This window comes from Halyomorpha halys, unplaced genomic scaffold (assembly GCF_000696795.3).
Source record: "Halyomorpha halys isolate HHAL.00 unplaced genomic scaffold, Hhal_1.1 Scaffold1384.1, whole genome shotgun sequence".
NCBI classification, from domain to species: domain Eukaryota; kingdom Metazoa; phylum Arthropoda; class Insecta; order Hemiptera; family Pentatomidae; genus Halyomorpha; species Halyomorpha halys.
In genome coordinates this window covers 157,282-169,960 of record NW_027109385.1, presented here as the reverse complement: position 1 = coordinate 169,960, position 12,679 = coordinate 157,282, and the positions used below count along the sequence as shown (strand labels likewise).

The 12,679-nt window shown below is 30.4% G+C and overlaps 1 protein-coding gene across 1 annotated transcript in view; it reads right to left on the bottom strand.

Moving 5' to 3' along the window:
• Window positions 1-12,679, bottom strand: part of Itpr (Inositol 1,4,5,-trisphosphate receptor) — a gene marked incomplete in the record, with an annotated part of 110,924 nt that overhangs the window by 43,288 nt on the left and 54,957 nt on the right. Inside the window, 4 exon segments of the mRNA XM_067047567.1 lie at window positions 3,592-3,849; window positions 4,354-4,489; window positions 6,221-6,336; window positions 6,424-6,623. Coding sequence (XP_066903668.1) covers window positions 3,592-3,849; window positions 4,354-4,489; window positions 6,221-6,336; window positions 6,424-6,623 — 710 coding nt within the window.

Genomic DNA, 12,679 nt, shown 5'->3' with positions numbered 1-12,679 from the left:
TGTATATTAGTTTTTCAGTTTTTCTTTTTATACATATTTTATAAGAAAAAATGATTTCACAAGCAAGTCCACATAAGTGTCAGAGGCCTCTGAGACAGAATTAGAAGGAAGTGCACCGGGAGGAATATAAATATATCAAATCATATCGCCTAAATTTAGCATTATTAATGCAAGGAATCTATTCAACATTACAGAAAAATGTTTACAAAACAAACATTTTTTAAATATTTAAATTCATTTTTTAGGTAACCTTGATGTATCCTCTCATTCTCTATTTAAGATGAATTGATGAGGTGGACAATCCAATGATGCTCCCATCTAATTGGTGAGTGATGACACACTTCTTAGTTCAGAACAGAATTAATTTGGGTAATTGAAATTTCTTGAATTGGAGATGAATCAATAATTTCAACATGCAGAAGAGCAAATTATAGCCTGTTTCTGGCATAGAAAATAATTGTTATGATCATATTATTAGAAACATTTCACCAATTCCCAGTACAATGAGAAAAGTAGAAGATAATTTCAACTCGAAGATGAATATGTTTGAGAAAAGTAGGCCTACCTTATAAATTAAAAAAAAAAAAAACCTACTTAGTATCCTGCAATAAATTAATTTTATATGTATCACAATATTTTTAGGAATCTAAAAACAATATTTTTAGGAAAGAAACAATGTTGCCATCAGTTTTAGGGTATGGCCTAAAAGTGACAAAAGGATTAATTACTTTCGTAAAACCAGAATCGTGCAGAGGTAAGTATTGAGGATTGTCCTTCCAGGTAACAAAAAAAAAATAGTGGAGAGAACGTATTATTTTGAGACTGATTGAGTCAAACAAAGAGTTTGTATTTTTATATTAAACATGAATTTGAATACCCTTTACTAAGGGAATAGAAAAGGCATTAGAGAGAAGAAAGAAACCTCAAAGAAAATCATTAAAATACAATTTAAATACCCTATATTTTTGAATATCCTTTGCTAAGACAATAGAAAAGGCATTAGAGAGAAGAAAGAAACCCCAAAGAAAACCAATACTGGAGTAAAGAAATATTTAATGGACCAGATTGAGTTTTCCTGCAATGGAAAAGCATTACTGCAGGATAAACTCCAAACAATTGTACTTTGATCCTAAACAGTCCATACAGAAAATGTATATGTTATATGCATAGGAGTGTAGGAGTAAAGACAAGAAGCCCATATCAGAAATAACATACTAAAGAGTGTTCTGTAAAGAACATAATTACCAAAGAGTCTCACTTTTGGAACACTCTTCCCACAAACTCCAAGAACCAAGCAGCAGATCTCAGATCTTACCATTTCTGATGAGGAGGAAGAACAGTTTTAATTATATTTGTTAAATAAAGATCGATTATGCAATTGGTAAGATTTTTTTTACAGGTAAATATGATCAAAAGCTTACTTTCTGAAACAATTTCTTGAAAGTTTAGTAATTTTTTTGATCATAAAAAGTTTTGAGATCTGAAAGTGAGGATTATTTGACAAAAATTTCAGTAATAAATTAAGTTTTATGTGGTGATTAAGTTAAGATTGTAATATTTTTATTCTAGTAAAAATGATCATCTTACATTTATAATTTAAAACAAGAAATATAGGAATGAAGAAGTACTTTAGATGTTCAATTTAGAATAAATATTTTTGTATTCATTAAACCATAAAAGTTTTGACTTAACCTTAATTTAAGAATGCTAGCAGTACCTTTTTGTGAGTTAGAATGCAAAGTTTTCCAAGCTGTACAGTAAAATTTCGAAAAGTGAAGTTAACCACATTTAACATCAACCTGATAACGTAGTAACATAATATTGTAATTATTTATTAAATAAATTAAATTGTATCCTTGTATAGTCTCAACACTTTTTATTACATCAATAGTCCAACGTTTCGGCCATTTCGGCTATCCTCAAGGACAATCTTCAATATAAATTCTCACCTCACATCAAAATTTAAAAATTGTTTTGCAGGCTATTCTGCCCAGGTCATTAATTATAAGTCAAACACACCCTATTTTTCATAAATATTTAAAACTTTTAATTTTCAATTTATCCACATTATAAACAAACTGTTTAAGTTTTAAATATTTATGAATTTTTTAAAAAATAGGGTGTGTTTGACTTATAATTAATAACCTGAGCAGAATACCCTGCAAAACAATTTTTAAATTTTGATGTGAGGTGAGAATTTATATTGAAGATTGTCCCTGAGGATTGCCAAAATGGCCGAAACATTGGACTATTGATGTAGAGACTATACAAGGATACAATTTGATTTATTTAATAAATAATTACCAGTCTCAAGAAATTAAACAAAAATTATATTTATTGTAATTATTGTTTAGGGTTTCTGACTAAGGATAATTTCTTATTGCTTTCATAAATAATGCACATTTTCTTTATCTATACAACACTTCAGGGTAGTCGATTCCAGTGCACTTAACTCTGTAATTTCTAATAGAAAGGGGTATTTTCAATGAGGGATTAAAAAATCAGAGAATCTAATTCTAAAACAATTTTATATCAGTGATTTTTATAATTGGATATGTCACACAACTATTAGAAATCGAAAAAAAATACTATGTGACTTTTGGCAATTCCCACCTTCAGAACGAGGCATAATGGAAAAATTACTACTATAAAATTATTTTAAAAATAAGGAATCCTTCATTGAAAATATTCCTTTTCATGGGAAAACAGAGTTAAGTGTGCTGGAGAAGAAATGGAAGAATTTACCAAGTCTATTTCACTATCAAAATATGTTATTTTGGTAGAAACTTAGCAAACAGTGCAGAATATTGAACAAATGGAAAGGAGACGACCATTTGAGAAAATCTGTCATCATAATTTAAATATCCTAGCTCGAGGATATGTAATAGCCACTAGGGCGAGGATATGTACTCAAAGGCCTGTCAAGTTGAGAAACTGTTATGATGACTGATCATAAGAATTTCTTGATTGACTCATCAATCACGGTGAATTCTTATAGGAAATTTAATTTAATAATATAATCTGCCAAAAGAAACTCAATTTGCCACAACCATGAAAAGTTTTAACCTATCAAGTTTCGTTTCGAAGTTTTCAAAACTCCAGAAAGAAAGGGAGGCATCAATTGAGTTTTGAACACTAGGGCTACAGGGTCCCCTAAATCCAGTGATCAACCTTTTGTAAATGTTTTAAATATATTTATTTAATTATATTATATATTATTTTCAAATCCAAATGATGTATAAAAATAAATAATGTATAATATAAATAATAAAGTATAAAAATATGTATCCAAATGATATTATGTTCAAATCCAAATTTTTACTTATTACTGAATGTGAATTTGAAGATGGTTAGGGCTGTGGTTAAAAAGAAAAAATATTTTTCAATTATTTATTGATTGCCGATGTTTTGACAATCATCCAGAATAAAGTTTTTTCTCCTAATATAATATTTAATTTACTTCAAATAGTTTAAAAACTAACTGAAGGATAAAAATTACATTAAAATGGATTTATGGATGATGTTATCCCACCATAAATAAATTTCAGTACATCTAAAATCAAGGTTTAAAATTTGAAGAAATTAAGTTACCTGTACTGTTGTAGACTGATCAGAAAAAGGACTAGAAAAGAATGTAGTGATAATGGCCATAACAGTGTTAGTGACATAGTTTTCCATTGCTGTATCAGCATGCTTCCTGTCATGGGTCATATTAGCTACTATACCCATATCTACTATAAAACTTTTCTCGAATAGACTCCACATATGATTTGATGCATAAATTTCCTTCATTTCAACTTCAGTATCAATATAACAGTGGTTCAAAAAGTTTGTATAGGCTTCTTTCACCTAGAAATTAAACAAATAAATAAAAAAAGTAAATGTGAATTTTAAACTCACACTAAATAATTAATCGTAAATATATATTATTCATAGTAAAATTGATATATCAGAATAATTAAAAACATTAGGTATGTGAGATATTGGTCTGTGTGTGCTTGTCAGCAATTCTTATTAATTGAAAATTGTACAAAATAAAGGATTATTGACTCAGTATTATAAAGGCTGGATTCGAACTAGCACCGCCAATAGATCTCAGAATGGTAAGACTGTCCCCAACCACTGAGCCACGGACGGCCCAAAGTATGACTTGGAGGTTTTTAAGTTATATGCTAATCAATATGATTCAAAAGCATCTATTACAATATAAAATTCATTTTCGGATATATGCTTCCAGTCAAGATCCAGAATAAATAATAAGAAAATTTATGAAAAAATGTAAATGAAAATAATAAAAGCCATTGCCAATTGCTAACTGGAGGGAGGGATATTAAACAAAAAAAATATTCATACCTCAGGAATACAATCTGGATGCGAAACCATAGCTACAATATCATCCAGGGGTAGCAGAGAATGACATTTTATTTCAGTATACACATTTTTTCCCATGGTACAACAAGCTAAAAGTTTAACTAATTCAATGTGGTATCTAAAGAAAAAAAAACATTCTCGGTTAGCATAAATATATTGCAATGGAATGATAAATATTGAATATAAACTAAGCAGCTTATTATATTTATTAAAAAATAAATAAATATGATTGATTTAGAATTATGTGAAAAGAATAAAACTCACTACCTGAAGATGGGATTACTACTTTGTGACAGTTGGAAGAGTAAAGAAAAACAATCTTACAACAGGGAACAAGTCCGGCAAGTGGGCCTAGTGGTCCTTTTTGCTAACCCCTGATGGCTACCTAGGTTGCCACCACGTACTAACCAAGGTAAGAGTGTTGGCACTGCCGAAAAATGAATGTTTAACTGCCCCAAGTGGGAATCGAACCTACAACATTCCAAACTGAGTGCACTGGGACCTACGCCCCAACCCACACGGCCGTCACATCCCTTATGGAAATATTTACACTTACCAATTATACAAATGAGCCTTTCAGTTGACAGAATGACTTCCTACAATTTGAAATGTTTTCAGAAAAGTACTTTTAATAATAATTCTCATTGAAAAAATCTTAACCTTCTTCTTTTGCAAAAGTGAGGCTGTTGAGAATTCAAATCAAATTTCTGGCCTTTACTCTGGCTACTTTCTCTTTGTTTGTCTAAATTCTGCCTCTCTCAGCTAGAGGTGGTGTCTCCCTCCAACTCCCAGTCAAGATGCGTGGGAACTTCAACAGCATTCGAATTACCTATCTTTTCCTTTTCTTTACCCTTTCTTTTCTGTCATTCTATGTATTACGGCTGGAAGTCACTGAAGATTACAGTGTTGTCATCGCTTTCAATAGTAGCTTCCACCGCAAACCAAATAGCCTGCATTTCTGCATCATAATTGCCACAACCAGCTCCAGCTCCATTGTTAATACTGGACGCAGAAAAATCTGTATAAATGTATAGCCATTGCTCTATGGGTTATAGTTCATACATTGTTTTTAGTGCAGCAGCTCTAAGCTCGGGTTTAGGGCAATCTTTCTTGATTGGACCATATGCCAGTTTGAGTCACCCGTAGACTTCAGTGGAATTATGCTTTGGCATGCAGGAGATACTTATATTCTGCCTTTCCACAGTTGGTAGGTCTAACTGATGAACTTATAATTATGCCACATACTACAATAATATAATTATAATCATTACAAAATTGAAGGTTTTTTTAGAGAAAGTCAATTTGAAAATTTGGCATTTAAGCCCTGTCAGACTATTTCAATAAGGATAAGACCTAGTAATATTAAAGACCATTTAACTGTACATCGATATACCTAGTTTAATGAAAATTATTAGAACTTTTTTCAAGAGCAAATAAACAAAAAATGTAAAATGAGCTTTTGAGCTACACTTTTTACATACACAAACACCCAAAGCCCATTTTGAGGAACTTAACTTTTAGGACACAGCAAACTTTAAAATGTTTATTTCTGTTAAAAATTAATATTTGAAATTTTTCATGATTCTAATACTTCCCCTTACTTATTATGTACGTAAGTGAAAATTAAAAAGTCTTGTGACCTGTCACAAAGTAACCCCATCATAAAGTAATGAAATATATTAAAATTTTTATATGATGAGTTTTTAATAAATATCTAAAAAAGAACAAATAAGGATTTTCACACAATGAGATAGGACAGTGGAGGTTTTTTCCTATTAGTGGATAGTAGAAGGCTTAACATATACAGTTTTAAAGAAATGAAACTTACATCCTTTTATAAATAACTAACCTTAAAGGGCTTGATTCATCCATTCGATGTCGATCTGATAGCATCATAGAAACAAATTGTGAGAAAGATGCTTTATCATTGTAAAATACAAGCACATCTTCACCAGCATTAACCAACTTGAAAATATATAATAAAATAAAAAAAAAAAACAAAATGGTAAAATTGAAAAATAAGAGGTGTTATTATATAAAAAATGAATTTACCTCTTGCATCACCATATCTTGACATTTTCTAATGAATTGATTTTCTGCTTTGACAATAGTTTGAAAAAATTTCAAATATTGAACATGTCGTCCATGAGTTTCAATACAATGGATGAAATGTTGAATAACTTTTTCATTTACTTCATTACACAATGTATAGTTATCACGAAATATGCTACAAACAGTCTCAGCTTCCAATATCTACAAAGAATTATTACTATTACAATTAAATATTTCTTTGACTGAAAGTTCAGTCTCTTCTCAAACAAAATATTTCTAATCAACAATTAGATATAGTTAAAAGTTAATAACAAGCTTTTCCTTAAATACATATTCTCATCGCCTAACATAACCTTCCTGTGGAATAATCATGTTTGATTACATATTTAGGGTTTTAATTAGCAGCATCCATGTCAGGAAACGCATGATGTAATTCTTAAGTACATCGCACGAGGCCTTGGTCCTCCACGGTCTGTCGCACCAATGAAAAAAAAAAAAATTAACAGCATATGGCTGCGGTGTTTTTTCCAGTCGATGAAATCATTCTGCATTATATTATATTTATTTTAGTCATCTTTAACTACCTACCATCAGGTTCTTTGTTTCCCTGTGCTGCCTTCTTAGCTTAAAATTTTTTAACTAAGATTTGCCCTGATAATTTTTATCGAAGCATCTCTCAACAAATAGATTATTTCCTAAGGTTTATCCTTTTCAGCACTTCTACCCATGTTTGAACATCATGATGTAAAATATAAGACAAAAGCTTGCGACAATATCTTGTGTAAACAAGAAGTATACACCTCTTAAAATTCTTAGTTATCTGGCTTTGAAACTATTTCTGAGAGGTATTGATATTTTTACTGATGGCTCAGCAGTAGGAGCAACAAAGAATGCTAGTACTGGAATAAACAAGTTTGAAGTAGAATAGGCTGTGGGAAAGATTTCGACAAATTAAGATGGAGAAATAAAAGCAATCAATAATATTAAGATGGTCAGGGTTAAGGTGACCATCTTCTTAATATTATTGTTTGCTTTTATTTATCCATCTTAATTTGTCACAATCTTTCCCACAGCCTAAGCTACTTTAAACTAGTTCATATGTATATAAAAGCAAGCAAACTTGCTCAGTTGAAAATCTCCTGTGAAGCCAAGAAAGTAGCCATCTTTGTAGACTCTCACTGACATCAATGTAATAATGGTAATAATAAGGTGAAAGTTGGAAGTTACTGGAAACTCATAAATGATTTTAAAAAATAAAGTGAGGTTAATTGAGTTTCAATGGGTGCCAAGTAATTTATGATCTCTTTCAGAATGAAGAGGCAGATTGATGGAATCTGCTACATGAGTAATAAGGGGAAAAATAAAATAATTAGTATAAGAAATTGGCTGAAGATAAGCTAAGAGAGCCTCATTTAAGTCAGGAAGGCTGCAAACAACTGTTGTTCCCTCGGCGGCAATCAATTCATTAGATCCCATACTTTTATTCAGAAGCAATTTAAAATTCAATCTGGTTTTGTCATAAATGAATGGAGTTGATAATTTGTGTATTTGTCATTCTGATAATCGTTTGGAATTGTTAAACATAGAGGTCAACACTTGTCGAGTCAGGATAAAGTTTTAAGAAATTGAACATTCTACAAAAATAGAATTTTAATATTTAATATGTAATAATTCCAATTAGTTATAATAAATGAGTATAGTTTTTGCTCAAATATAGGTCCTCATTTTGAAAATAACTGTCATAGAAAAATGTAGTGAAGTAGAAATTAAATAAGAAACCAATTTTCAAATTTAATGTACATATTTCAAATAGAAACGAGCGTGCTTAGATTAGATAATATGTAAATAAATAGCACCATATTTATATATTATAGAATAAAAATGAAGTTTTGGAGTTAAAACATTCTTTTTTGTATCTACTTTAAGTTACCTAATTTGGTTAGTATTTTAAAAACCATTTACATAACATTTTCTTCTATTTTAAGTACATATAACCATCATTTTCATTTACGACTCTTAATGTAAATATACCATTTTTATTGAATGTAAGTACAGTTGGCCATTGGCTGTGCTATCACAAAATCTAATTATTACACTATCTCACCTATTGGTTTTTTAAAGTTATTTTTCACTCAAAATGATCATTGTTTTGTTTTGTTCTTTTTTGAAGCTTGTTCCTGTTTTTATCTTTATTTAATTATAATTTTAAAATGGAGGAATTCAACCATAACCTCTACAAAATCATTGCAGACATTTCAGAACTACGTAAAGACATCCAAAATAACTGCAACGAAATAGGTATAATTAATAAGAACTTTTCACTAATTGTAAAGAGTTTGGAAGGTTCAATGTCTGTGATTAAAGAAACATGACATATAGTGTCCCAGCTAAGACATATTGTAGAAATTCAAAAGCGGGAATTGGCTTATTTAAGAGCTAAAGAAATACAAAAACAATTTGATATTATTCAATGTACCTGAGAAGAACAAAAATTGTAGTAGCAGCACATTCAATATAACAACTATAGTCTTCAATAAGGCAGGTAAAAAATTATACATTAATTCTGTTAATGACTGTTACTGCCTAGAGAAGAGAGGAAATATCAACCTGATATTAATTAAATTAAAAACAAATGGACTTAATGCAAGTTGGGAACAAGTTAAGTACAAAGGGCTGTAGGCTGACTTTTGATCGCACCAGAGAGGAGAGGCTGATGCTTAGGGAAGCTTTGCTGATATATGAATGAATCAGCAAAGGGAAAGGAGCAAAATTCTGCAGTGGCAAAATTGTGATCGATAACAAGATGAAATCTTTTCACTCGATCTAATTGAAGATGAAATGAGAAAAATAAAAATCCACTCAAGCTTAGAACAGTTTGTATTTAGGCCTAGGCCATGGTCTGACACAAAAATTCCTGTTAATAAAGAAAATACTGGCCCACCACTATGGCAATCTAGTCCACCTCAAAATTTATATCGATTATATTTTGGAATGCATATGTATTTTCAAATTTCGTTTAAAATCCTGAGTTAATTTCAAGGTCAAGCATAATCTGTATTTCTGAAGCTTGGCAAACTAAGGAATCTATTGCATTACCTGAAAACTTCAGTGGATGGGATTATATGCAGTCACCTGAAAGAAAAGTAAAGAAATTCAGAATAGGTGGCCTAGCGCTAATCTTCAACTCTGAGATCTACAAATTGTTCCCGATTGTGATTAGTAAAAAGTGGATATTCACTAACGTAACAGTACGTCTCACTAATGCATGTTTTACTATTGTATTAATATACTTAAATAAAAATTTAAATTTAGAAATTAGTTGTAATGTAAGTTTAATGGTGTTCATTAAACCAAATAATTATTCAGGTACTCAGGCTAGTTCACCTGTATTAAGCATAAAGAACAGAACAGTAGATCTGGCTTGGCGTAACATAAACAATATTAATGATATTATAGATTTATTGGTTGCACTACTCTGAAAAAATTGTAAGGGCTCATGTACAACTCTTCAGAAAATTTTATTCTCTAAGCAAGGGCACAACATCTTGGGTAGTAAAATTGGAAATCAAATATTATCTGAACTTGACCCTTTTTCAGATATTAGTAAGCAGCCTGATTTACAAAGACTACTGACAACATTATCTACCATATATCACTCAATACAATAGAATCAAGATCAATGAATTAACATTTACCAATTTTCTGCAATAAGAAATATTCCTTTTTATCAAAATAGTATCCTCTAGTAATATTCCTCTTTTATCAATGTAGAACGTATTTATTTTTTTTCACGCAAGATAATACTTTTTTTTTTAATATAACAAAATAGAAAAAAAAAAGAAGAAGTCTATATTTTAAAATTACTTATTATTATGCAATAAAAATGATTATTTTTAATATGTATTTTTTAACAGCTTTACTACTTATTTTTATAATTCTATTGAGGCAGATTTGAATTTTTTTGTTTTGTGTTTATTAAATTGTTTCTAACTTAAACTTACTTATTTTTTTGAAATTTTGTAAATAATTTAGCATTATGTTGAGTTGTGGCCAATTTTATTGGTAAGGGGGCAATCTCCAAATTCGAATAAATAAATTTTTAAAAAATATTGAACCTAAGTATCATCCTGTTTTGAATAAATTATTTTATTGGATTTTCTCTCCTCAAAATGTGTGATAATTAAAGTTCCAAAACTTTTCTCAATGGAAATAAGTGGCAACTTCATTAGAATGCTTGAAGATTTATATAATAATGCAACCATGCAGGTAAAATGTAGAAACCATTTGAGTGACCCTAAAGAAATTACTGAGGTTGTTCTCCAGGGAGATATATTAAGCCCCTTATTATTCTCCTTATTTATCACGGATATAGAAACATTTTTTCAAAGAAATGGGGCACATGGAATGAGGATATCACTATACAAAGAAATTATGACCCTTATTTACGCAGATGATTTAGTCTTGATTGGAGATTTGGTAACCGATGTCCAATCGAAACTAAATATTTAAAATAAATACTGCAAATTAAATTCCTTGACTGTTAACATAGAAAAATAAAATTGTTAAAAACCCATAGGGTTAGGCCTAAAACAGGCCAAAGGGTATACTTTGAGGGGAATATTGTCGAAGAAGTACCTAAATATAAATACCTTGGTATAGCTTTTAGTTCATCAGGACTCTTTAACTGTGCAATGAAGCAAATAGTATCGTAAAGCAACTCAAGCATCGGAGTAATACTAAGTACCTGTGCAAAGGCAAAAATAATCTTGGAGGATGCCAGGTAGAAGCTTTATGAGTGGATTATGTTGCGTTGTATCCTATATACTGCACCTATTTGGGCCTCGAAGCACATAGAGAAATTGGAAAACATACAAGGATCTACTGTGTTAGCAACAAAACACCCCACACTTCATGGTAAGACTAGAAGTGGCCCCCATTCCTGTGGGATATCATGTTTTAATTTTAAAGCAAACTTTGTCCTGGTTACAAAAAATTCTTAACATGAATTGTACTCGCTTTGTCAAACAATGTTATTTAAAATTACTACAGCTAGACAGCAACCACCATTTGAGTTTCCAATATAATTGGGTTAAAGATAAGAAAACTATTGGAGATTTGGAATGTTTGACCGGCTACTATTCAATGATTCAGTAAGTATCAAAAATAGAATGGGGAAGATCTTAGACAGATACAGGGAATTAGTCAAGGATAAAGACCTTTTGTTATTACAAGAATCAACTTATAACCCATGGTATGGTAGGGTCTTCATTAAAACGGACGCTCCTCAAAGATACCTTAAAATCTGCCCCATAGCTCACCTGAGAATCATTGCCCAACTGCAGCTCTCTGGTAAATATGCAATTACTCTAAGTGTTGGTCCATACAAATATATTTTGGACCCACAGAAACTATGTTCAGCTTGTGATGGAATGGCCCTGGAGGATTGTTTCCATTTTTTAACAAACTGCCCCGCATATCATGAAAACTGAATCCTATACATGCCGAAGCTAAGTTTCATTAACCAAAACCAATTGTATGAATTTTTGTCTGTACCCTCACAATCAGATCTTAAACTTCTTTTTATATATGTGACGCAAAGCCTTATATTTAGAGCAGGATACCCACAATAACATGTATAGTTTTTGTTTCTTTTATTTCATTAAGTAATGTCGTTTTTGTCTTGTTCTAATGTTAGGTATAAGTAGTAATATTGAGTAAGTAATGTCATTTTTATCTAGTTTTTCATTCTAATGTAGATTTTGTTTTTCCACTCCAATGTCGTTTTTGTTTTGTTTTTTCACTCTAATGTTGAAATCCCAGTTTGGATATACTATCTGTTATTAGCTTGTATAATGATTTTTTAGACTATTATTATTATTTAATTTATACATTATTAGCTTATATAAATGATTTTTGCTTCACCATTTAGGTATACTGTTTTGTTATTAGCTTACATAACCTAATAGTTTGTAGATTGTTGTTGTTATTATTTAATTAATATTGCAATGATTGTTAAATTATTTACTTTACAGGCCAACTTTATCTGTACAGGGGTTGCCCCATAAACAAATAAATAAATTATTATTAATTAAAGTTCCAAGTTTGGTTGAGCTCAAATTTCACTAAGTCGATCCTGAATATAAGTTGACACCAAATATAGGTCGAGTCCAGTTTGAGGGAGTTCACAGATTGTATAAACATTACGGGTAGTACTTATATGTGTGTGTGTGTGTGTGTGTATATATATATATATATA